The following is a 26,205-nucleotide window of genomic DNA, read 5'->3' on the forward strand; positions in this document are numbered from 1 at the left end:
GTGGGAGAAGAAACCTATAAGCCCTCCACATCTTGTGGTCCGAAAGGCATTCCTGGCGGCTTGGCATGTCTTATAATTCTTCTGGTCCCACCCTTCCTGGCCTGCCCTCCCCCCACCTCCACCCCTGGGGAAACCTCACCAGGTTTCCCTCAGTCCAGCAGACAAGCTGGCATTTTCAAAGGCATGTCTCCCCCGACAAAGAGAGAACAACAAGGAAACAATTACGGAAAATAAAAATGGCACAAAAATTGTCGCTTCCAAAGTACAGGTTTCTGATCTGACACTGTGGCCTACATAAACAGTGTATTGATTTTTTAAACAAAAGAGAAATGAGAAGAAAGCTGTATCACTCGGGGCGCTGCTGGGCGGACTGCTAAGTGGTTGATGGAGAAGAGTCATGAAGAAAGTGGCCCTATGACCCGGCCAGAGACACCCTATGAACGAGGCTGGGTCCCTAGGCCCTTCTTCCCACTCGTGTGTGTGTGTGTGTGTGTGTGTGTGTGTGTAGCCCTCCTTCCTTCCCATCTGGCATCATGCCCCTACGATGTGCCAGGCGTGCATCAAAGTGCGATGCTCACCGCCCAGTGGGGAAGGCAGACGTGTCAGTGAGTAAATGCATGAAAGCCAGTTAGAGGACTATGTGCTGTAGTTTTTAAATGTTTATTTATTTCTGAGAGAGAGCACGTATGTGCGAGTGGGGGAGCGGCAGAGGGGGGTGGGACAGAGGATCCATGGCATGCTCTGCGCTGAGAGCAGGGAGCTGATGTGAGGCTCGAACTCATGGACCCAGAGATCATGACCTGAGCTGAAGTTGGATGCTTAACTGACTGAGCCACCCAGGAGCCCCGAGGACCATGTGCTTTGACTTCACCTGGCCAACCACCTACTCACCCACAGCCCCGTCTTCCCCAAACTTTTACGAAAAAAGCCTTGATTCCAGAAATCTTTTTTTTTTTTTTTCTGGAAACGAATCTGCAGATGGTCTTGTTGTACCACCAGGTTGGGGAGCCTAGGCTCTAAAAAGACAGGAGTTTGTGGTCCAAGGCTCTGGAGGGCACTGTGGGGACACAAATGGGAGAATCAGGGAAGGCTCCGTGGAGGAGGGGTGATCTTTGTGCCAAAGCCTGACAGTTGAGTGTGTATTATCCAGACGGGTGAGGATTAGTGTGAGTGGGATGGGGGGCTGTGTAGGACCACGACAAAGCCATGGAGGGTGTGAAATGTCTCCTTTCACGAACAAAGGAGCCGAAGCAGGTGGCGGTAGTTGTGGAATGGGGCTGCAGCCGCCGCTCTGACAGCTCACCTCGGTGGGCTGGTGGATCTGTGAGCTCCATGGGGCCTTGCGGAACCAAGCTGAGCTCCCAGCCAGGCTGGAGCAGGTTCTCTGAGGCCTGAGCAAACCTTGGGTCTCCCTGGTCTCCGAGGCTGGACTGGCCATCTCCACAGGAACATTATGCTTTTATAATTTTTGAACTTGAATGGTCAACCCTTCTCAGCGTCACCACAGTGAAGGTGCTGTGGCCCGTGTCCAGCCTCCTGATCCTCCAGCAAGGATCATGCCAGCTAGTCAGGAGTCTTCAGGGGAAGCCTGGTGGCGTTGAACACCCAATGGCTCTAGTTGATCTGGAGGCTCCCAGAGTTTGCCAGTATTTGGGATGATTAGATAACTGGGGAAACAGAGTCTCACTTTCTCACTGGTTCATGCCCATCTCAGAGCACGGTGATGAATATTAATGACTTAATAGATGGGTTAGCATAATGCCTGGGGCATAGTAAGTGCTCAATAAACACAAGCTTTTAAGATTTTTAAATTCATTCATTCATTTACTGTGCTTTTAGTCACTCGTTTACCCATTATTCATTCATTCACCCCAATGAACTCATTAATTGGGCACAGATTAATTGGGAACATATTCATTACAGATCTGTTCTTTGTATTGAGCTTACCTGAGCCCACAGGTGCTACCAAAATTCAACACAGGTCAACATAGGCCTGGGAATTCAAACACTCCTTTTTTACCTGGAAGCATGGATACCTTTAATGACAGTAGCACCTCTCACCCAAACAAGGGACAGCAGGTGGCCCATTGGGGACCTCTTGCGGCCATTAATCACACTTGAGCACCTCTCGCTGAAATGGCCACAGGACACTGAGTGTCTTAACAGTGGCAGAAACCTTTAACTGAATACCAAGTAGATGCTCCATCTGAGTCTAAAGCCCACGGATGGCTGTGACAGGTGCAAAGCTGAGGATGGAGAGGCCCACTTCTTTGAGGACTTGGCAGTGAGAAGCCTGTGCCGTGCAATATTTGTCAATTTATTTATTTATTTATTTATTCACTTATTACATCACCTTGCCTTTCCCGAGACTTGGAAAACAACCATCGACAGTATTAGAGAGTGTTGGTTAAGTCTCAAAGCAGTGACTCCTGAAGGAGCTCAGAGGAGGGAGAGAGGTTGGGGCAGGGAGGTCAGGGTGGGCTACCTGGAGGAAGAGTCCATCAGGTGGGGAGAATGGCCTGGGCACAGCGGTTCTTGCAGGGAAGCTGAGAGAAGTGGGGCGGCCCTGGGCCTGGAAGAGGCCTGACTGGCCTAGTCAGGAAAGAGCAGGAAGCCAGAGAAGACGCTGTCGGAACCTTCAGTGCCCACCATGCCGTTGTAGTCATTGACCGCCAGCCACACCTTCTCACCCACCTGCAGCTTCAACAGCACACAGCCCGAGGTGACCTGCTTGCTGTTGGACAGGTGGTCACAGAAGGTGGTCACCTTGACATCACTTCGGTACAGCTGCAAGCACAGGTTGGCCGTCTGCGACGTGTGGTACACAAAGTAGTAAAGACCTGGGACTTTGCAAGTGAACTTGCCAGTGCTTGTGTCATAATCCCCCTGCGGGTTGGTGATGGCTACGTTGAACTTGACCAGGCTGTTGGACGTGGGGTACTGGGATGTCTGCCGAGTGACCGTGAACACAGACTGGTGCTTCTGCTTGTATCTGCCCTCCTCGCCCGGCTCCCCCGGGGGCCCCATGAGGCCAGGAATCCCCGGGCTGCCGGCGGTTCCCATGGGCCCGTTTTTCCCGGGATGACCAGGTGTGCCGGGTTCTCCCTTCTGACCCTTGGGGCCTCGGGTTCCAGGGACAGCCGGGATTCCTGAGGAGAGAGCAGGTGGGAGGGAAGTGACGGGGCAAGGGACAGGAACAGGGACCCTGGGGGTGTCCTCCAGGGGGCATTCCACCAGAGTTTAGTCTCTGGAACCTTCTCCAGATGGCCTATCACCTGGGGGCAGCGGGCAGGGAGTTAGAGGGGAGGGAGCCTCCCCGTGGACTTGCTCTCCGAGCACCGAGGTGCTCCCCTGTCTTTTGGCCTCAGTTTCCACATTTACAGTGAGGAGGGCAGGACTGGCCAGCCTCAGGAGGTGTCCGAGCCGGGCAGGGTCCTGTCAACCCACAGACAGTGTGTGACCTCACATGGCTTCTGTTTGGCCTGCACAGTGTTTTTATTAAGCTTTTTATTTAGAGCCCAACATTAACAGATCCAAACCTCAGCTGAAAGTGTTGCTTCTTAGCGTTTCTTGAAAAAAATCGGAAGATCGGTCAGAGGTCCATTTCCTGGAAGGCTCATAAAACTTACTCTTTAGGTCCCATTAACTTACATTGGCCTCTTCAAGGCCCTTTGCCTCACATTATGCTTAAACTTTTTTCAGCTTTTTATGCTGAAATAATTATAGATTCACAGGAAGTTGCCAAAAAAAAAAAGGACAAGAAGAGCCCGTGTATTCTTCGCTGAGTTTTCCCGAGTGGCACGTCTTGCATAACTAAAGCACAGTATCAAAACTGGAAAACTGACCTTCAGATAATCCACAGAGTTCCATGTTGCACATGCGTTCATTGGTGTGTGTGTGTATAGTTCTAATACAATCTTGTAGCATATGTAGATTTGTGTAACTGCCCCCTTCCCCTCAATCAAATGCACCTGTAATTTTGTATTATTTTTTAAAGAGGGCCCTCAATATTTTACAAAGCTCAGAGACTCACAATGCTTGTATCCCTTCCTGAGATGGAACTACCCCTGACAGGCTTGGCATGTGGGAATCACAGGATGGAGCCAAACAGAAACTGCCCCCACCAAGGGGGTTGACTTCTCCAGCGCCCCTGGCCCTATGCGGCCCACCGGAGCCCCGATGACACCTGGGCTGGTTCAGATTCTCTCATGTTACAGATGAGGAAACTGAGGTCAGAGACTTGCTCAAGGCCATGCAGCCGGTAGGAGGCGGAGTCAGGATCAAAAATCAAGTCCCAGTTAGAGCGTATGATTCTGTGACAGCCCTGATTATTTGAGCCTCTGTGAGATTTTTCTCCTCTAGTCCAAACTGTACTCATCGTTTAGGGCCTGATTCTAGTCTCCTCTTCCAGGAAGCCCTCTCTGGCCAGCTCTTGCAGCCCTCACAGCCGCTTGCTACCTCCTTAGGATTGGGTATCTGTGCAGACCATTTGTGACAGATCCTCTGTGGCTCGTGAGCCTTTTAGGCCCTGGGGTTAGGAGAGGGGGATTAGGATCCAACAGACCTAAGATAAAACTGTACGACCCTGGACAGGTGACCTCCCTCCCCAAGCTGCTGCTTGCCTAATCGAGGAAAGGATGTACTAGGACAGATCCCAGAGAGCTTCTAGAAGCTTGGAGTGGGAGAATGCATGTGCTGGGCGCCTCATAGGAGGTAAGGTCAGCTCCTGGTGATGGCCGTCAGTGGCGCAGGGCCATGTCTCATTCTTCCACAAGTCTTCCAGCAATTGATTGGGAGGGGGAAGTCATGCAGCGGGGAGGGGCCTGAGAGGCAGGGGAAGGTGGTAACCAAAGGCACGTGGGAGCTGGACAGGATTCCACTGTGTGACTTTGGACAAGTTTCTCCATCTCTCTGAACCTCAGCTTTGACATTTGTAAAATGGCAGTCAGATGCTTTAAAAAGGGCCTCAGTTTTCTCACTTGTAAAAGAGAGTGAACAATTTTATCTACCCCGTAAGGTAAACATACGCTGAGCATTTGGAACCATGGCTGATATATAGTAGGAGCTCAATAATTGGTGGCCATCAGCCACTGCGCTGGGAGATGGCCAGAGGGAGCGTGCGGCATAGGATCTCAAAAAATGGCAGAACGGAGAGCCTCCTTTGGCTCACCTTGAATTAGAGAATTCCTTCTGAAATGTTGGCAAAATTCCAGTCTCTTGCCAGGAGAGAAGATGACAGTGGGGAAATTCCCAAGGACCTTCCTTGCCGCTGGCCTCCCCCACCCCCTCTGCCTCTGCCACCCCCACATCACTTCTGCCCAGACTCACCCCAGCCTCACCCATGCTGGCTCGAGACACCTGCACCCCAGACACGCACCTTCTGACACAGAAGGTGCCCCAGCCTCTAGCGCTTGCTCAGCCCCAGTGCCCCTTCATGTTCTCAGCCCCCTTTGCTCATGCTAGGGCTTCCCCATCAATCCGCAATCCTGACTTCTCACCCCCCATGCCCCCAGCTACCCGGGATCCCAGGTGAGCACAGACCTCCCATAGAAACAGTGCTGACAACAGCAGTAACACACATAGCTGAGACCTACCCTGTGCCGGATGCTGTTTTAGTTTCAACTTAATCATCCCAGCACCCTGTGCAGAAGGTACTACTATCTCCCCATTTTACAGATGAGGAGACTGAGGCACTCTGCACAGGGAAGTGACAGGTATGGGAACTGAAGCTGGGCCATCTGTGCACTGTGGGTGTTCCCTACATGGCCCCTCCCCTCCCCCACTATCCCGGGGTCTGTGTTGCGAGGCAGGTGGTGGAGGATCTATAATAAGATAGCACAGCACTTTAGAGTTTGCCAAAGGTCTTCAGGTGGACCATCTCCTGAGATCCTCCCTGCCACCTGCTGGGGCAGGTGTTTTGTTCTTTACCTGTTGGCAGATGAGAAACTGAGGCACAAAGAGGGGAACGTGGAGGACTGAGGCCTGGGCTCTGAGGAAAGAGGGGCTATGCCTGCTGGGAAGGCTGGGAGCAGGTGTGACTCGAGGGACTGTACTTCTTGCCACTAAGTCGCTGTCCTCCTCCCCCAGGTTAGCCCCAGATGGACACCGCCTGCCGCCCCCAGGCCTTAGGTGACTGCCACCCCCAGCAGCCCAGCAGACTCACCTGGCTCACCCTTGGGCCCCGGCAGGCCATGGTGTCCGTCCTTCCCTGGGGCCCCCGGCAGGCCGGGCATCCCGGGGATCCCGTAGCAGCTCGTGCTGGCCTGGCCCCCAAGCGGCAGCGCCAGCAAGAGCAGCAGCAGGTTTAGTCCAAGGCGGGGCCGGGAGCTGGACACCGTGTCCATCCTGGGGAAGGATTTGGGCAGGGAGAGAGCTGAGCTGGCCGTCCCGGCCCGTCACTCACCCTCCTCACTGGTCCTTCGACAGCCCTCAGGAGCCTATAGGTCCCTTCCCCAGGCCCCTTGCCCCCTGGGACCTGGGGCCACAGGATGGATGGAGGATGGGCCTCTTTGAGCCCGGGGCCCTCAGCTCAGCAGTGATGGGGACCCTCCGTCCTCTCACAAATCAAGCTGTCCCCATGTTTCAGGGCGGCAGTAGGGGAAACTGCCATTTGCCCTCTCCCGGGCCGGGGTCCTGGTCTCACCTGGAGGTAGCAGGATTCTGGTCTGGTCACAGCGATATCCGCAAATCTGCTTCCCCTCTCCCCAGCCAGAGGACACGGTGTCAGAGCGGACACAGCAGGGAGGGCCCAGAGCAGGCTGGGCGGCCCGTTCCCCTCTGCTCCCCCTGCCCCCAGGCCCACATCCCCTTTCCCATCATTTTTCCTGACTCAATACTTTCTTTTGGGCACTAAGCCAGGCTGACCCTGTGTCGTCCCCCACAACCCCGCTCCCCGGATCATGAGCGTCTGAAATGAGGAAATGTCCCCTGCCCCGGATCTGGTGAAGGATGTGTGTGTGTGTGTGTGTGTGTATGTGTGTGTGTGTCCAGTTCAGCCCATCTCTATATGCTGGCGTTTACTGTGCCTGAGACTCAGCTATTTTACAACATTCCTAGGAGGAAATTATAACTCCCCCTTTACAGATGAGGAAACTGAGGCCCAGGGAGGTGAAAGCCCTTACCCAAAGTTACACAGTGAATGCATTCTTGGGGTCCAGAATCTTGCCTTGCTTAGCCTCTGCTTAGCCTCACATGCACTTATCAAGTGGCAGGCCTTATTCTAGAAACTTCCATTTGCCCCTCCCATTGGTTATACTTGGGAGCAGGCACACAGGATGGGCAAGCTTTGATGGCAAGCAGACTGCGGTGGTGGGCAGATCTTCCAGCCCTGCCACTCCCATGCTCTGAGGTCCTCAGCAAACCACTGGCTCCTCTAGGCCTTAGTCTTCCCATCTGTATACTGGGTGAGTGGGTGGCGGAGGTCCAAGCTTTGCACGTCAGTGTCCCTTCCTTTGCTGGGGCCCTTGATGATCCCGGCCTCCCTGCCAGCACCAGCTCTGGCACCCCTGCGTCTGGTCTTGGAGCCTGAGGTGGCTGGTGAGGGGTGGCTGTTTGGGGCCAGGCTGCCAGAGGCTCCTCCTCTCTCTTCCTCATCACCTCCTATGAGATTCTGAGGAGGAGGCAGTAGAGGGTTCCTGCCCTGACCCCACACTTGCCACCTGTGTCACTCAGGGTGAGGGCTTTGACCCTGAGCATCAGGTCCTCCTCTGTGAATGAGGGGTCCCAGTAGCTCCCGTGCAGGGCAGGGCTGAGGACCCAGTGTATGATGCATCACAGTGCTTGGCCTAGTGCCGGGCAGGAGCAGACCTTCAGGCTCTGTCCCTGCCCCACTCACTGGCCCTTAGGGCCTCAGTCTCCCAATCTGCCCCTCCACAGGGCTGCAGGGTGTGGGATGAATGCACGGAGGTGAATGTCCTTGACCCTGGAAGCCCCAGCAGGTGGAGGGCTGGGAAGAGCAGAAATGATATAGACACAGCATTGGTCTGGGCGGGGGACCCAGATGGCACCAGGGGATCCCATCTTCCGTTCTCATGTCTTCTCATCTCGTTTGCGCCTGGGTCTGTCTTGTCCAGCAGGTGGCAGCCTCGGCCCATGCTCAGCCCGCCCTTGCCCCAGCAGCCAGCCCCAGCCTGGCTCTGCCAGTCCCTCCTCCCAGGCAGATGGGGGGAGGGGACGGAACGCCGGGGAGGGGAGGGGGTGGTGTGCGAGTGGGTGGAACTTAGAATAAGGAGCACCCAGACACTCCCTGTACTCACACTCCTGTAGCCTGGTCTCTCCCACCACTTATGGGGCCCTCAATCCTGACATTTGAGTCCCATTGCAACGAAAGGGGCTCTCCACTTTGGGGTCAGGCAGAGCTGGTTCAAATCTAGGGCCTGCCACTTTCTGACAGTGTGACCTTGGATAGGGATCTCTTTCCTCTGAACCTCAGTTAAGAGGGCTTGCTGAGATCCAATGCATCGATGGCTAGGAAATGTCCAGCACATTGCAGGTACTCAGAGAGGGTTTCTTTTCCCAGTCTGTGGGAGGGAGGCAGAGAGCTGGGGCAGAGTGGAGGCCTGAAGGAGGCAGAGAGGCCGTGAGGAGTCCAGCACTATGCTGGGGCTGCAGAGGGTCCACTGTCTTCTTCCCACCCCCAGAGGCTGCTGGTGGGGACAAGGCAGCCCCAGGAGTATGTCAGAGGCCAGGGTACTGGGGAGGCGGTGATATGTGAGGACTCCCAGGCTGCTTGTGTTTCAGTTAGTGGGTGGGAGAGATAGTCTCAGTGGCTCAGAGGATGGCCCGGTGTGAGTTGGGAGGGTGTGAGAGGGTCAGCATGTGGGAGAACAGGGCATTTCTAAGGCATGTGCATGTTGGAGGGTGAGGAGGGCGTGTACACCTGCATTCACCTGTATCCCAAGTACATCTGTGGGTCTGACGGTGTGACTAGTGTGCATGTCCAGGGGTGAGCACGGTGCGTCCAGGGGACTGGGTGGGATGTGGGCTGAGGAAGGGGATCCCCATGCCCGTGCTTCAGTAGGCAGTGGACAGGCTTCTGTCCAGGAATGTGGGTCCACATGCATCTTGAGGAAGATGGGTGTGCGTGCGTGGTGTGCAGGTGTGTGGCGTGCACACAGCACAAAGTACGGACGGCTTCCTTTGAGAAAATGTGCAGGGCATTGGACGGCCTTAGGACTGAACTCCTGGTCTCCTTGTGGTCTTCACATACAGAGGACAGAGTGAGGCTCCTGCTTCTAAGCGGTTCCAGGACAGGCTAAGTGGGATGCTGGGAACACACCATGAGAATTCCAGACCTTGTCAGTCGCAGCCCGGGAGGGATGCCCTGCACGCAGCAGCCCCAGCCTCCATTCCTGCCTCAGTGGAAGCCCAGGGCTGGACTCAGGAAACCTGCCTCCGGGGAAGACTGCTGGCCCCCCTTGAGCCAATTGCCCCCTCCCTCTGAGTCCTGCCCATGTCTCTCTGGTTCAAGGTTGGAAAGCATGTGTCAGGCTGTGGCTTGGAGGCTGGCAAGGGTCACAGTAAAACACGCAGGCTTGGGTACTAGTAAGATTCAGGTTCAAATCTCAGCTCCTCTCCTTACACACTGATCTTGGGCTTTCTATCTACCCCCAGGCTCCAACCTGTTTCGTTACCTATAAAATAGGGTCGTGATACCCACTTCACCCCTCAGCGGTACACATTAAACAAAATATAATAATGCCCAAGACTTACATACACAGTCCTTACTCTGAATCAGGAGCTGCTCTGCAGTTTTCATATATTAAGTCATTCAGTCTTCCCAACGACCCTTTGAAGTGGGTGCCATTTTTATTCCCATTTATCAGATAAGGAAACTGAGTTCACTGAAGTTATATAATATGCACAGGGTTGGCCAACTGGTAAGTGGTGGCCAGAGGTCCTAGGACTCCCAGGATCTGCTGTAAAATACAGAATACGGGCCTGCCTCGTAAGCACTCTGTAATTGTCATTCTTACGCTCCCTCCCAGTGCCCAGTGTGGCAACTCAACAGACATGCTCAACAGACAGGGACTCAGGTATTTATTCTAGGAAGAGTTCTAAGAAATCAATCTTCTTACAGTGTGCAGTGAGCGGCAAGTTCTAGGGGCTCTGGTAGCCAGCCCTCTCCCTTTAGGCAGCTCAAGCAACCGCACCCCCATGCAGAGCAGACCAGAGAAACCAGAGAGGTAGAGTGAGTGGGCCAGAGTCCCACAGCAAAGAAGCATGTGAGGCCAGGGGCAGGAGGGTCCTCCCCTGGTTCAGGTGGACGGGAAGATGAGGAAGCCGCTGAAGACGCTGTCTACGTCAGAACCCTGGTAAATGCGGCCCTTGGCGGGGTCTCTCTCAATCCAGACCCGATCCCCACGCTGTAGCTTGAGAACTGTGCCCCCGGACACCACCTGGAAGATTCCCTTGCTGTTGGCATCACAGAAGCCCAAGGAGCGCTGGGCATGGTCCCTTGCAGAGGACACGATGGACAGGCAGATGTCCCACTTGGACACCACCTGGAAAGTGAAGTAGTAGTAGCCGGCCACGGCGCAGACGAACTGGCCTGTGTTGTTCTGGTACGGGCCTTCCTGGTTGGTGATGACCGTGTCGAAAATGACGATGTTGCCACTCATGGGTGGGTTCCGCCTTATGGCCGAGAAGGCTGGACGTGGCTGGTCCTTGATGTTTCCTGGGTTGCCCTTGATGCCTTTCACTCCCGGGATGCCAGGGGCACCTGGGGAGCCGCTGGGCCCAGGGAAGCCCATGTTGCCAGGGTGGCCGGGGGGGCCGGGGTCCCCCTGGTCTCCTTTCTGGCCCCGGATGCCCGTCCGGATGCCAGGTGCCCCTGTGGGGGAGAAAGCCCGGATCTGGAGTGAGAGTCCAGCGCTCACTGGTCCTCAGGGAGCTGACTGGGACCCTGGCTGCTGTGCAGTGGAGGACGGGGGAGTGCCTGGGCCTTCACGACCTTGATCCTGGCTGGCTGTGTGACCTTGGGCAAATGTCTCACCCTCTGAGCTGCAACTCCTTTATCTATCCAGTGGAGAGGAGTGCGAACAGGCACTTGGGAAGCCGTCAGGTTCCAGCAAAAGCAGACACTGGATCCTTCCCTGTTCTGCCCGGCAGCCCTGTACCCCACACCCTGCCAGGCCACGGACCCCAGCCTCTTGAGGTCGGGACTACATACAGGATGCCCGGATGCAAATGACTGCAAATGTCTCTGTAGATCTTTCTGGGCTGTTGTGGACGGGGAGACTCAAGGGGATCATCTGAGACTTCCTTCTCTCACTCTGGGCATGTTCTCCTCTCCCTTTTCCTTCACTCTCAACCTGTTCTCTAGAATGTGAGTTTCTGAAGCCTGAAGGGGCTGGGGATGGGGAAGCAGGACAGAGTTGGGTGTGGGGATGGCTGGAAGGGAGCCAGAAGGACAGTTGCCGTTCATTGATCCTCTATGTGCCAGGCAGGGTTATTTCTTCGGTTTACAGATGAAGAAACTGAGGCTCAGAGAGGGTCAGTAACTTGCTTGAGGTCACATAGCAGGAAAAGTTTCCTGAGTCTAAAGGCTAGCACCTTATTCACGCGGGTAACGTAGCAACAGCCCAGGACTGTGCACTGCTCCAAGACCTTTCTTTTCCTTGCTTGTAGTGGTCCCTCCTCCAGAGAAGGAAGGCAAGGCTGAAGAAAGAGGACTCACGCACTAAGGGGGATATGGAGGGGCCTGGCAGCCTGGGGAAACGTCCAGAGAGAAGGCTAAGGCTAAGTCCCCCTTAGCCCCTGGGACCAAGTGCAGAGTGCATGGACATCACATGGGAGCCCAGCCGGATTGCTGCTTCTTGGCACGGAGGCCAGACCAGACCAAGGGAGGAGGGGCTGGGGTCCAGACGCAGGTACTCACCTGGCTCCCCTTGCTCCCCCTTGAGGCCTGGCTGTCCAGGTCGGCCAGGCTTTCCTGGGGCCCCAGCCTTCCCATCTGGTGCTCGGCACACGTCCTGGGTCACTGTGAAGGTCAGGGATGTGGCCAGCACACAGACCACCAGCCAGCCCCAGGGGGCCTCCATGGTGCCACTGTGGAGACGTGAGGCTGAGCTGGGCATCACACACTCACACACACTCAACTCACGCACCTGAACTCCACACCCATAGTGAGGTACACACACCCCCCACTGATGCACAGACACTCCCTCAAGGGCCTCCCAAGTCTGCCTGCCCCCCAGCTCCAGGGACCCCACACACATACGAAGAACCAGAAATTTGCCCAGATACACACACACAGCTGAGCACACCCCTCTGGTTACTTACTCAGACACACAAACACAGCCTCTCATCCTGCACCTACACAACACAGCGAGCAAACCCAGAATCCACGACACCCTCCTGGAGGCACCGAATGACACCCAAGTAGACTCCATCCCTCACTTACCCAGACGCACACATTCGCGTACTCCTACAGATGATCAATCCCATGGAACAAATATTTATTGATCACCTACGCCTTATTTAATTAACACTCTGTCACCCAAATGGCAGAGCTGTGCGTACACACAGGCATTCACGACCCCCTGACACAACACATGTGCTCACTCCCCTAAGCAGTCGGCCCCTTTCAGCACCCACTGTACCCTCTACGGGACCCGTCTGCTGGCTCTGACGCCCCTAGCCTCTCTCCAGCTTCCTGTGTTCTGGGGGACGGAAACCTAGGGACTCTGGCTAGAGCTGATGGGTCTGTGTTACTGCCTCCCACCATCTCCCAAACCCAAGGAATCAAGGTCCCCTCACTCACTTGTTCTGGGCCTTGGATCAGTGCTGCCTGCAACCCTGTCCTGGCACCGAACCAGCAGCCAGCGTCCCCCTCCCTCTGCCTCGGTTGTGCAGCCTCCCAGGTCAGCTCCCCTGGCCCCCTCCCCATCAGGCGCTGGCCTCACCTGCCTCAGCTGGCGGTCCGTTCAACTGGATGTTCCTGTCCTCCACCCAGGGACCCCGTGGGACACCCAGCAGGGGCGGTGCCTGCCCGGCTGTGGCCAAGTTTCACATCCCTTCCTACTTCCCCTTCCCCTTCCCTGGACCTGCCCCCAGCATCGGCCCAGGGGCCAGAAGCCTACCAGGGACATTTTAAGCAGACCTCAGCAAGACCGGGACACTGAATGTCCTACCCCAGCCCCAGCCGGCGTGGGGGCAGGGACAGCAAGACGGGTTGGCAAAGACGGAGGTGATGGGGTGGGGTCCTGGGGGAGGTCCGGGGGCGGGGGGGCTGAGAACCAGAGAAGCCTAGAACATTAGGGCAGAAGGAATTTTTTAAAAAGTCAGGAACTTGTATGACTTTTTCATGATTATGAAAGCAACACATATTCACCGTCAAAAGCTTGGAAAATACAGAAAAATACAAAGGACGGTGCGGTAGTGATGAGAAGCTGAGTAATCAGCTTTCTAGACTGGCCACTTCCTAGCTGCCCTTGGGACGTTACTTAACCTCCCGGTGCCTCAGTTTTCTTATTCGTAAACTGGGAACAACAGATTCTACCTCATCAGATTATTAGAACATTTTAATGGCATAAAATACATATGAAACTTGGCACATGATGAACATTTAATAATTAGCTTTTATCAACATTCAAAAAACAACAACAGGGACACCTGGGTGGCTCAGTCAATTAAGCATCAGACTTCAGCTCAGGTCATGATCTCACGGTTCGTGGGTTCGAGCCCCACGTTGGGCTCTGTGCTGACAGCTCAGAGCCTGGAGCCTGCTTTGGATTATGTGTCTCCTTCTCTCTCTGCCCTCCCCCACTCACATTCTGTCTCTCCCTGTCTCTCTCTTAAAAATGAATGGACATTTAAAAAAATTTAATAAAAATAAAATAAAACAAAATACATTTTTTAAATAAAAAAGGGAAAAAAGAAGAAATAGCACATGTTACATAAAGAGCAGAGACAGAAACGCTTGCCCAAGGTTACATAGAAAGTACCAGAGTTGACAAGAAGAAAAACCAAATACTGTGAAAGCCTTCTCAAAGCATAGTTTTGCTTTGAGAAAACTTTAAATACATCATTCTTAGAGAAACATATAGTGAGTTCATGTGAATGGTTTTTTTTTGCAGCTTATTAATGAAGGAAGCGGCAAGATGACAGAGCTAGTTCAATGAAGGACGTGAGAAGAAAATATTTATGTGCACCTATATGTGGATAGAAAGAAGTGAGAATTTCAGCAAAAACAAAAACAACAATAACCTCAAAACTCAAATTCTTGAATATTCATAAGCTTGCGAAGTTAGATGCAAAACTGGTTAATATTTGTAGGACAATAAAATCATAGCGTTGGGGGTTATCTTCTTTATTGGAAAGAAATCATTTGCATGATTTCTCCACCGGCCAAAAATGATTTGTAACTTATCAGTTTTATACCAGCCAACAGCGATCTTTACGAAACTAGGGCCTTGATCAATAGTAAATAATAAGTCAAGCGAAGTGACATTCCCCTAGAGTGTCAGATGACCCTTAGGAGGGCTTGTTAGACAATGTTTTAATTTGACTTTGAAAGGACTCAGGTTATCTATTTGCCTTATTTCCAAGTGTTGGGTGATTTTACTTATCAGGCGGTTGCAAGAGTATAAACACTGCCAAAGAAATAAAAGCCATCGATAGTAATAAACATACCATTAGTGTGAAAGTAAATGGGTCAGCGATAGCCCCATGAATGTCACAACAGGGACACCTTCCATCAGAGAGGATAGATGGTATTCCTCCTCTTCTCTGGGGCTTGGACTCCTGGAGGGGAGGCAGGAGTTGAGGGGTGAGAGCCCCCACCCTGTAATACCTGTAAGGGTCATGACACGAAGCCCAGGTGTAGTTTGGAGTCTGGGCAAGAATCAAAAACTCAAATTCATTATGATGGAGTCACATCTCACCCGAGGGTCAGTTGGGTTCCAAAAATCAGTATATTAGGTAAAAATTGTAAATGATCAATATTATTATCCCTGTAGAAAAAATCTTAGGAATGCACTACGTAGGAGACCATATGATCACTTCTCTATAGTTCTATGCTGTCAGTTTGGGCTTTGACCTTAGAACAGAGTTCTCTTTCTTCAGCTGGGTTCCAGCTGGCTAATGTATATCCCCCCCTCACCTCCCCAAAAACAGGAATTGAATCTCTGAAGACTGGAATCATACAGTGCTGGGGTGTTTCAGCCATGGGGGGCTCATGGGATCTGAGACACACTTGGGGACAGTCAGGTGTCCCTGTCCATGCTCACTCCAGAAATAGGCTCCTTGAGGGTGTACAGTGACAGTGGCATCCTCCTATCTTATTTAAATTGGTATTTGTAACTCTTTCTCTCTCTGAATCTTATTAGGCAAAATGCAGATAGTCAACTGTTATATAACGTGGCTCTGAAGTTCTTGTATTTCTTTTTTTTCATTAAAAAAAATGAGGTGTAATTTACATACAGTAAAATGCAGAAATCTTAAGTGCACCGCTCAGTGGCTTTTCATGCGCATGAATACACACCCTTTACCACCTCCCAGATCAAGATAGAACATTTCCTTCACCCCAGCAGATTGCCGAGGGCTCCCCCTACTGCCAGAGTGAACAGTATTCTGATTTTTGTCGCCACTGGTCACGTCTGCCTGTTCTTGAACTTCACGTAAATAGAAATCATTCAGTATGTGGTCTTTTGTGCCTGGCTCCTCTCCCGTCCGTCACATGCTTGTGAGATTCATCCGTGTGATTGTGTGTGTCTGTTCGTTTCTTATTGCTGAGTAGTGTTCCATTGTATGCACTTCTCACACCTTATCTAGCCCTTCCCCGTTGGTGGGTATTTTTGGTCAAGGTGACTAGAGCTGCTGGTACAAGTCCCTCTACCTGCCCAGCCCCCACGCGTGCTCGCAGTCCATTCTCTGCTGCGCTGTTCGAGCACCACGAAGGAGGCATAGCTGTACCCTGTTCTTCATCCCTGCCACACACCTCTCTCTTCAACACCCCCTCCCTCAAAAAAACCGCAAACCTGGACCCTCTCTGCCTGAACTTCTTTTTCTCCTTCTCCCCCCTCTACTCCCCCTTGCTTTCTATTATGGAGATTGTCTTAGTCCCGTCTTTTTTTGGGAGATAAATCCTTCCCCTCCTCCTGGGCCTTCCAGGGTCTCTCCTTGTATTCTCCTTCTTCGCCACCCCATAGGATCAGGGTTCTCCTTGGCAAGGTTGGGGGCGTGGGAACTGGGGAGGGAGAGCTGTCAGAGCCTGACACTCATCTTCAGTGCACACTCTTTCTTCTTTGCCTCTCTCGGCAGATAAAAGCGCTTTGGGGGATTGTCTTATGAAAAACGGAGGGGATTGTAAACAAATAATTTGTTGGGGGGATGAGAGGCGGTGTGGGTTCAAATTCACCATCTGCCCTCCTTTCACTGTGTGCTCTTGCACGAGAGAATCCTGTGTCTGCAGTGACCATCAGGGCCTCAAACTGTGACAAGCATAGCTTGTCCCTGGTGCGGGGCAGGCACTTAACAAAAGTCCTGTCTCCTCCTTCTTCCCCTACTGGCCGGTCAGGGGGCCTGGGCGCAGTGGCCAGTTGAGAAGTTTGGGAAAGAAAATGGGAAAGGAAGACAAAACGAGGCAAAAGTGATTTCGTTGGGGGAGGGTGAAGAAAAACAGAGAGAAAACAAGCTCCCTGTAACCTTGGTGCCAGCCAGAGCCCAGCATCCTGGATGCCCCGAGGGGCCAGGTGGAGCCCGAGAGAACCTCCCAACAACAGGGAGACCCAGTGGGGACAGGCAGGAAAGGTGCTAATCGAAGCCATCAAGCACGCAGGCAGGTGAGAGGTAAAAAGATGAAGGGGATCAAGAGAGTGTGGGACGCAGACAGAGCAGGCTGTGGAAGACTCAAGGACATAGTGCCTCTGCCTTGTGGTGGCCCGGCCCTGGGTTCTGAGGGTTAGTGGGACCCACAGCAGGGGGCGTGGCACCTAGAAGGCCAGAGGGGTGCCCCCTTCCAAGGAGCTTACATGATGCCAGGGTTGCAGGTGGAACAAGGGAAGTGCCCCTGCCCCCAGCCATGCAGAAATGATCTCCCCCATCTGCCCATCACCTGGCCTGAAATTCCAACGTTACCCATTCTGTCCACGGGTTGCAGGCATTGCCGTCTTGGGGTGTTTTGAAATTGGAGCTGTAACTTGGTGCATCCGCAAGATGTTAACCGTCACTCACTTCTTAGTAAGCCCCACCACTAGGCTTGCTGCCAGTACTTAATACACTGCCTCATTTCATTGTCCCAACTCCAGACAGCTAGTACTAGGACCAGCCTCTTTTATAGATGAGGCGACCATGGCTCAGAGAGGGTAAGTGTTCTCTCTCATAAGGTCACACAGCCAGCAGGTGGAGAGTTATTTCTACCACATCAGAAACCTTTCTGAAGACGTTCTGCCGGCACCCTAGGGACCGGGGCTCTACAGCAGAGACTCTGAAAGGGAGAGGAGTGTGGAGGGGGAAAAGGATTGGGTAGGGGCGCTCTGAAGGCAAGATTTGCTGGTGTCACAAATTTACCTCCCCTGGGTTGGGCAGTTTGCATATATCACCCCACTTAATTTACACAGTATCCTAACAGAGTAGCATTTCAATTCATATCAAAGGTAAAGAAACTGAGGCTCAGAGAGGTGAGATGACTTGCTCATGAGACTAAGGTTGTCAGATTTTAACAAATAAAACTACCAGATGTTCAGTTAAATTTGAGTTCAGATAACCATCAGTATGCATGGGACACACTGTACTAAAAACTATTTGAACTATACTTTCTCTGGCAGCCTACAGAGGGCCACAGCCTGGTGGCCGTTGTCCTGTACCTCCCGGAATCACTAGGAAGCCAATCTTGGTATATATGCTGCCGAAGCGAGCACTAGGAAGCCCATCTTGGGAAACAAGTGTGGACCGAGGGAATGGCTCCTCTCTGCCTCCCATGAGGTGAACATGAGCCTTTGTCCCTACCTAGGGTCCCCGTTACCGCTGTTGTGGGCTAGCCAAGGACCCCAGCTGCATTTCTTCACCATGACCCCTGTGTCGTTGCCATGGCAGGCTGTCCTCTGGGCTATCTGTCTCTGCCCCAGACTTTCATCAGGAGAGGCCACTATGGGCTGGAGCCAGGGGACTTGGGTTCTATTTCCAGCTCTGCTGAGCGTCATTGGAGAAATCACCCTTCTGAGCCTCAGTCTTTCCATCTGTAAAAACGAAGAAGGAGTTGAACCAAAGCAGTGGTTCCCTTGGGTCAGAGTCATCTGGGGGACCAGGTTGAGGACACCATCACCTGGGCTGCACCCCTCCCTTCTGCTCCAGAACTCTGGCTTCTGCATTGATCACAGGTAGCCAGGGTGACCCCAGGCAGGCAAGTCAGCACCTTTCTGGAGCTCTGACTGCAACTGACGATCTTTCCAACCTTGACACATTGGCCGGGTCCACCTTTGGACATGACTTCTCTGTATCTGACAAGAAGAGATCAGGGGCTGAAGGGTCTAGAAGACCTCAATGAAGCGGGAGATATATTGAAGTCCAGATATATTGGGTTGGAGTAGGAGGGAGGGAAGGTCACTAAATCTCCCCTGGAGATGAGACATTTCCAACCTGGGAATCCAGAAACATTTCTGACATTTGAGTAGAGATTTAGGTTTCTCACAACCCCTGCCTGGCTCATAGAATTCTCCACCAGGTCATTAGCCCCACTCATGGGAAGACCGAGGCTCAGAGAGGGCAGTGGGTTCCCCATGTCACACAGCAGAACGTGTCTACTGTTCCAGTCCCTGGGGCCAGGACTCTGCGCACAACCCCCACCCGAGGATGGTCCTGGAAGGTGTCTGGGATGGGCACTGTCCTGTTTCAGTCCCTTCCCTCCCCAGGCTACTGGGTTCTGGGCACTGCTTTCTTCATTATGATGTTCTGAGGCCCGACTCTGTCTCTCCAGCAGCTCACTCACTGTGTCCCATACCCTCCTGAGTTCAGGTCCAACCATCAATCACCCCTTCTCCTTCCCCTGAGCTGGGGCATGCCCAGGGTCACATGGCAAGCCTCCGCACAGAGCCAGGATCAGGTTCAGGTCTAGGGTGCTCCAGCTCACACTCATTTATCCACCTGCAGAGCTGCTCTGGAATTTAGGCTAATGACAGCTGCTTCTGCCCTGTTCCCCACCACCCCCTTCCAGCCCTCTGCTGATTACAAATAAACACCCAGTCTACTCGGGAGAGTAATTAACTCTCCAATGTGGGGAGAACTAATCAGCCTGGAGTTTGCTGCAGGTGGGAAAAGCGAAGGCTTTTCCTAAGTAGTATGCAAATGACACGCGTAGTATGCAAACCAACCTCGCTGGGCTCCTGGGAAAGGCTGCCAGAGCCTCAAGCCCTGGCTGCCGAGGCAAGAGGCTCTGGGAACAGTGGCCCCAGCTGCTGGGGACCTCATCCCTCAGGTTTAGGGGGGCTAAAGGGGTCAGAGTAGGAGTGGGGGTGCACCTTCATGCTTCCCCAGTATGCCTGTATCCCCTGTGTCTGGAGCACTGGGGTGAGGGGCTAGGCTCAGAGAGGACTGGCTTTCAGTCTGGGTCCCGCTGGTCCTCACCTATGTGACTTGATCAGCTCCCACATTCCTGAGCCTCAGTTTCCTTGTTGAAAGATGGGGATAAAAATACATACTTTTTAGGCTTGTACTGACAACTGGACAATGCATGAAGTGCCTAAAATGATTGGTGCTTAGTAGGTGTTCAGTGAATAGGAACTGTTTTCAGAAAGCATCAAGATATGCCCATAGCATCACTGTGGCCATGTGCTGCCAAGCCAAGGCTCAGTCCCCCTGGGGGCTCATCCTTACCTGGTCAGCCTTTTGGGGATATGGTTGGCCTTATGATATATGATCTGAAAGGCTTCAGGAATGGCCCTCTTTCTCTCAGGCACGTATGTCTCCTGTCTTGCCTGAAATTCTGCACTGGGCCTAGGATAAGAGAGTGAAGCTCCCCGAAAGCAAAATTTCTGGAGGCATTCTCTCTCAGGATCGTGCAAGGGCAGAATCGACCCCAAGAGTGAGCACCTGCTTAAAATGCTGTGCCCCAGGCACCTCGCTCACTTCCTGTTTGTCCAGACCCTGCTGAAGGTCCATCATCTCTCGGCACTAAGCATTGCGCTTTAACATTGCAGGGATGGGGCGTGAGGACAGTTTCTGGGCCATAGAAATAGTTTATATCCTAACCAAAGTGTCAGTTACATGGATGTATACTTTTGTCAAAATTCATCAAATGGTACATTTAAGTTATATGCATTTCAATGTATGTAAATTTTACCTCAATAAAACATAATTTAGAAGTAAATAAAATGTAGGTGTCTTCTGGAAGATCCACACATTAACGTACAATGATGATGTTGATGACCCAAGGGGTCATCCATTTTCTGCTCGTATACCTCTTGTGATGGGGAGCTCACTACTTACGGAGCCAGGACGTCACTCATTTGGCAGTGGGATTGGGATTTGAACCCAGATCTGACTCCAGGGTCCAAGGCCTTGGTGTCTTCTTCTCTACTGACTCTCCCAGGATTGTGTGCGCTCAGGAATCGTCATAGGTGTGATGTCTGAAATGTTTGTCACTCGTGGAGAGATATTAGGAGCTCTTGCACATCTGGAGACACAGGTGAATCGTACTTCCCCAGCCCATCCTGGTGGCTAGGTAGGGTCTGGGCTAGTTCTGTGCAATGGCATCGAGCAGAGGGACATCCATGGTACAAAGCCTCCAACCCACTCCTGCCCTGCCGCTGTTGTTGAGGCCTCATGTTGGAGGTGGAGCCACAGGACCCAAGTGTCCTGGCTTGCTGAGTGCCTTCAAGGAGGACACCTGTCCTGGAGAGTCATCTGAGCCACCACAGGCTTTGCAGGAGTGCTGAGTAAGCTTTGGTGGTATCAAGCCACTGAGGTGTGTGTTGTCACTACAGCATAACTTACTTATCCTGACTGATAGATCCAACGTAGAATAGCATGACATTGAAATTGACTGGGGTACCTGGGTGGCTCAGTCGGTTGGGCATCGACTTTGGCTCAGGTCATGATCTCACAGTTCATGGGTTCAAGCCCTGAATCCGGCTCTGTGCTGACAGCCAGCTCAGAGCCTGGAGCCTGCTTCGGATTCTGTGTCTCCCTTTCTCTCTGACCCTCCCATGCTCACACGTGTGCGCTCTCTCTCTCTCTCTCTCAGAAACAAATAAAAACATTTAAAAGAAAAAGAAATTGTTGCTGACTTCATAGTCTTAGTCATTGTCCTCCTCTTAGTTTTCAGTACTGTCATCGTCATAACAACACCCTCATACAATGCTTCAGGTGGCTGATCTCTGCTGAGCTGTCCAGGGTCCTGCCCGTGGCCTGAGCCCCCACCACTGCCCAGACTTTCATCAGTTCTGTGCCATCCAGGCTGGGCACCTGGGATTGTACAATGAAAAATACCCAGACCCACCTTTGGAGAGCTTCTGTTCTGTTGGGGGAGGGATACATGAATAATCCCAAAGTGAGCAGGTCATGGGGTGCCAGAGCACCTAGAAACCAGAGGGGGGAGCTCCTGATGGGTAAGAAAAGAGTCACTCCAGTGCAGGAATCTTGGGAAACTCCTTGGAGGAGGAAGAGGGGTTGGAGGAAGAAGGTGGCGGCAGTGACTCCCCTCCTGGGTATTTATAGGATCTCATCATGACTCAAGTCTGAGTCTTCGTTCTTCCATCTCCCATCGTAAAATGCTAAGCAGGCATTTTCCCTCCTAAAGCCTTGTTTTTCTCATCTGTAAAATGGGGACAATGGAAGTACATCACATACGGTTGTCATGAGAATCAAACAAGTTAATACACCTAGAGCGCTTTACTCAGTGCCTGACATATAGCAATTGCTCAATAAACATCTGTTATTACGACCTCATTTGGCCCTTGCAACAATCCTGCAAAAGAATAGAAATAACTAGGATTATCTCTGCTTTACAGATGGGAAAAAGGAGGCTCGGAGAGGGCAGTGACTTGTCTAAAACCCACAGCTAAGAACTGCCTGAGCATGGAGTGGATGCTGGGGCTGCCTTTAACCAGAACCCGTCTGGGGTTGGAATTTGTATCCTCAGACCTGGAGCCTCACTACTCCCTCCCTCCTGAACTGAGACTCTGTCCTCATTAAACACTAACCCCATTCCTCCCTCCACCAATCCCTGGGAACCACTATTCTACTTCCTGTCTCTATGAATCATTCTACTCTAGGGACCTCATGTAAGCAAAAACATACAATATTTGTCCTTTTTTGTCAGGCTTATCTCACTGAATGTCCTCAAGTGTCCTCCATGCTGTAGCAGGTGACAGAATTTCCTTCCTTTTTAAAGGTGAATATTCCTTTGTGTGTATATTACACATTTTACCTATCCCTTCATTCACTGATGGGCACTTGGGTTGCTTCTGCCTTTAGGCTGTTGAATAATGCTGCCACGAACGTGGATGTGTCTATTAGAGGGAGACCCTACTACATCCACCACCTCAGGCACTTAGCCAGGGTCCACAGTTCCCAGTGACCCAGGAACCAGACCCCACCCAGCCCACCACACTCTCGCTGTCCGGTCAGCTCCACGCTTTTGCTGTCACGGCTCCTCTCTGCCTGGCCTGCCCTTCTACACCGTCTCCACGGTCCAAATCCACCCATTCCCCAAGGCTCATCTGGAATTAACCACCCCTCCAGGAAGCATTCTCTGCCCTCCGTTGCCCTCTCCTGCGCCTATGGTACCTGACCCCCCATCTATCCCTTGCTAGAGTCTCTGATTACTTGAAAACTTAGATTGTTGTTATCTACAGCTGATCTATGCGGATCTCACCTACAGCCTCCCTTCCAGAATTGGTAGTTCCCTTTAAATATTGTTCAGATGATTTCCCCTTGAAGAAAAGCTAAAATGAGAGTCCCACCACCATTGTGTCCAGCTTAGGTGACCGAAGAATCTTTGGTTTATTGCACCAATGTGACAAATTAGGAGCAAGGTGGCTTCCTGGGTCTTGCCACACCTGCCTTTTCAAGCTAGAAAAGGTGGAAGAGCCAAGAGTTAAGTACTCCTTTTCTGAGTGGGGCTTAGAACTGAACGCGCCCTGGAGAGGTAAAGGTGGGAGCCCCCTGGGAGCTGGCCCAGTGCAGAAGGCCAGAGTAAAGGGGGTGAGCAGGGAGGAAATGGTGGGAGAGAGCTCCAGTGGCCTCATCTTGCTTTATTTATGGGGATCTGAGCCCACGTTCCACTTCAGGAGCTGGTCCACAAGGCATGATTGAAAATGGGGCCCAGGCATAACCAGGTTCCCATCAAGAGAGCCTGTTAGCTATGTCCTTCCCCCAGAGAAGAAGTGGGGGAGAGCAAGGGTGGGGGGACAGGGGACACAGACTCCCCTTTTTCTTTGGCATAGTCTAGGATCCCCAGGTAAGAAATCTCTTATTTTGTTTGAGATGCCTGGGGAGGAGGGTCCTTGTGACTGGACCTCATGACAGTTCAGGAAGGGTCATAATGAACATTGAATTCCTTGAGCCACATAGAAACCCCAGCAGATTGTGAATCCTGGAGGGTAGGGCCAGTCAGGTACCCCCACCTCCCTCCCCATGCAATATGTGGCATGTAAATGGCGCCTCCCCGACCATTTCTTCCCTCTCACTTCCTCACCCCCACTCACTTGCCAGAGAAGCACCTAGACACCAGGGTTCAAATCCTATCCCCTTCACCTCCCTAGCTGAGTGATACCAGGTAAGTTACTTTATTCCTCACTCTCCTGCACCTCAGTAACTCCATCTATAAAATGGGGACAATAACAGAGGCCGCTTTGCGTGATGGTGGTGAGGAGGAATGGAGTCAAATTGGTAATGTCTTCAGACTGGTGCCAAGCACATAGCAAGTGCTTACAAAATACCAGATATTATTTATTCAAGAAATACGTAGTGCTTGCTCGGGGAACCGTGGCCAAATTAATGGGAAGGCCGAGCCTGCAGAAGGAGCTTGCTTTCAAAGTCAGCAGGTACCCAGTTGCCTTGAGAGAGTGGCTTCATCCCTGGGGGACTCCCAGGCTCCTCCACCACATGGAGAGCATGATTCCTGCTGTCTGCATGGCAAGGCTGTCAGGGGCATTAGTGGGGGACTTGAGGTGCGGGCACGAGTGAGGGGGACAGGGCAAGCAGTCCCTGGCTCAGCCATTGCCTCTCCTGCAAAGGGGCTCCTGAGGAGCCCTCTTGGAGGCCCCTGCTCGGTTTCTCCAGCCCTATGGCTCCGGGCAGACAGGCTGTTGCTGGGACACCCTGGGGGGAGTTGGCACATACTAGGCAAGGGGCTGGTGGGATAAGTACCCCTCGCTTCTTTCCCATGCAGCCTCTAGGAGGCTGGCCTGACCTGGTGGGGAGGAGAGGAAGCAAAGCTCGAGGGTTGGCCTCTGGGGTCAGCCTGGGCATGGGGTCTGATGTTAGGGCCAGGCCAGGGCAGCAGCTGTGGCCAGAGAGGGCCCTGGCTTGGGAGCTGGGAGCCCAGCTTCCCACCTGGCTCTGTGTATGCTTGCCCGGCCTCCTCCTCGCCTTCTCGTGGTATTGGCATCTTCGTCTCTAACATGCACTACCCGACCTGCCTCCTGGGGCTCCATGGGAGGACGCTCATCAAGGAGCGTCCCAAAGCCAGGCAGATCTAAGGGCATCAGAATCTGGCCAGCGTGGAACTTGCTCAGGGCCCCCCACAGAGGGCAGCCAAAGGCAGAGCCGAGTCTGAACTTAGAGATGTTTGTGGAGCGGGAAGAGGGCTGGCTGGCAATCCTCTGCTCTCTCTACAGCCCACATGCAGGCCTGGAGTTAGCCCAGGACACTTGACCTCAGTGTCCCTGCTGTTGATGGCAGTGGCAGCCGGCCATGCTGCAGGGCAGGTGGGGTTTTTGTTCATTTGTTTTTCCTTTATTCTTTTTTTAAATGTTTTATTTATTTTGAGGGAGAGAGAGAAAGAGAGAGAGAGACAGTCCCCTCCAGAGCAGGGGAGGGACAGAGAGGGAGGGAAAGACGGAACCCGAAGACAGGCTCAAGGCTCTGAGCTGTCAGCACAGAGCTCAACGTGGGGCTTGAACCCACGGACTGTGAGATCATGACCTGAGCCAAAGTTGGACACTCAACTGACTGAGACACTCAGGCGCCTCTATTCTTTTTTTTTTTTTTTTCAAGCTTATTTATTTATTTTGGGAGAGAGGGAGTGTGCTGGGGAGGAGCAGAGAGAGAAAGAGACAGAGATTCCTGGCAGGCTCCACGCTCAGACTCAGGGTTCAAACTCATGAACCACGAGCTGATATTCAGAGTTGGACGCTTAACTGACTGAGCCATCTAGGTGCCCTGTTTTGTTTGTTTTTCTAATATCTAAACATTCGCAACTTTTCTGCACAATAGACGTAATCAATCCCAATTTACAGACAAGAAAACGGGGGCTCTGGGAGATGATGTCACTTGCCCCAGACCACGTGCTAAAAGACTAAGCAAGCAGAGCTTCGAGCTGAGCTTTAGCACATACAGCTGTATGGCCTTGAGCAAGCTCTCTGCCTCTCAGAGCTTCAGTTTCTGTATCTGTAAAATGGGAGTGGCAGTGTCTCCTGCGCAGACGCTGAATAGTGTAGGGCAGTGAAAATCCCAGGAGGCCTGGCTGAGGTTTGAGCCAGGGGCTGCAAGGTTTGAACCTTGGCACTTACACACCAGGCTGCCTCTGTCTCCGGAGAGGTGGGACTGGGCAGCTCCCAAAGCCTTTGCAACTTGATCGGGACATTCCCAAGCCTCAGCTAAGCCTCGAGGTTCCTTGGAGGCCTCTACTGGATTTCGTGTGGCCTGCTGTCTGACTTTGCTCAGAACCCAGGCCGCAGGCCTGGGGCTGGTTTTGGGGACATGACAGCCCGTCTCTCCCAGCTGCTTCCCAGAGCCCATGTGTGCACGGAGTCTCCTTTGGCAACGAGGTGGTCACAACTTCCTAGCATTTTCAATATCTGTGAAAGGCTAACTGGGGGTGCCACTCCAGAGCACCCCTGCTTTGCTTCTCAGCAGGAGGGGGCGGCTCGGTTATTTTTGTGATAAAAGTTTAATAAATTGAAAGGCACGGTTTTCATTCTGCGGGTAATTAGCTGCCGCCACTGTGCTCCCTCCTAATTGTCTCTCTCGCTCCAGACGGGCGGAGATCAATAGGAAGCGGCCGCTGCACGGTGAAAGTCACAATTAATTAATTGTCGGGTG

The 26,205-nt window shown here is 52.6% G+C and overlaps 2 protein-coding genes across 2 annotated transcripts; both read right to left on the reverse strand.

Annotated features, from left to right (window-relative positions):
• Positions 1–2,306: 2,306 nt before the first annotated feature.
• Positions 2,307–6,764, reverse strand: C1QC (complement C1q C chain). The gene is made up of 3 exons (XM_039230750.1): positions 6,644–6,764; positions 6,164–6,345; positions 2,307–3,149 (listed from the first exon to the last, which is right to left on the reverse strand). Exons 2-3 carry the CDS (start codon positions 6,342–6,344, stop codon positions 2,593–2,595), a joined length of 738 nt encoding a protein of 245 aa, XP_039086681.1. The 5' UTR covers position 6,345; positions 6,644–6,764; the 3' UTR covers positions 2,307–2,592.
• Positions 6,765–10,021: 3,257 nt separating this feature from the next.
• Positions 10,022–12,986, reverse strand: C1QA (complement C1q A chain). The gene is made up of 3 exons (XM_039230268.1): positions 12,906–12,986; positions 11,879–12,048; positions 10,022–10,831 (listed from the first exon to the last, which is right to left on the reverse strand). Exons 2-3 carry the CDS (start codon positions 12,039–12,041, stop codon positions 10,257–10,259), a joined length of 738 nt encoding a protein of 245 aa, XP_039086199.1. The 5' UTR covers positions 12,042–12,048; positions 12,906–12,986; the 3' UTR covers positions 10,022–10,256.
• Between the last annotated feature and the right edge of the window lie 13,219 nt (positions 12,987–26,205).

The sequence above is a fragment of the Hyaena hyaena genome, unplaced genomic scaffold (assembly GCF_003009895.1).
Source record: "Hyaena hyaena isolate Hyena2069 unplaced genomic scaffold, ASM300989v1 scaffold_3, whole genome shotgun sequence".
Taxonomy (NCBI): domain Eukaryota; kingdom Metazoa; phylum Chordata; class Mammalia; order Carnivora; family Hyaenidae; genus Hyaena; species Hyaena hyaena.

What these genes read in the sequence shown, in the direction of transcription:
- C1QC (XM_039230750.1), bottom strand. Translation starts at nt 6,344, where the DNA reads ATGGACACGGTGTCCAGCTCCCGGCCCCGCCTTGGACTAAACCTGCTG. An exon ending in GGGGCCCAAGGGTGAGCCAG is followed by an intron (nt 3,150 to 6,163) that starts GTGAGTCTGCTG and finishes CTCTCTCCTCAG; the next exon opens with GAATCCCGGCTGTCCCTGGA.
- C1QA (XM_039230268.1), bottom strand. Translation starts at nt 12,041, where the DNA reads ATGGAGGCCCCCTGGGGCTGGCTGGTGGTCTGTGTGCTGGCCACATCC. An exon ending in GGGGGAGCAAGGGGAGCCAG is followed by an intron (nt 10,832 to 11,878) that starts GTGAGTACCTGC and finishes TCTCCCCCACAG; the next exon opens with GGGCACCTGGCATCCGGACG.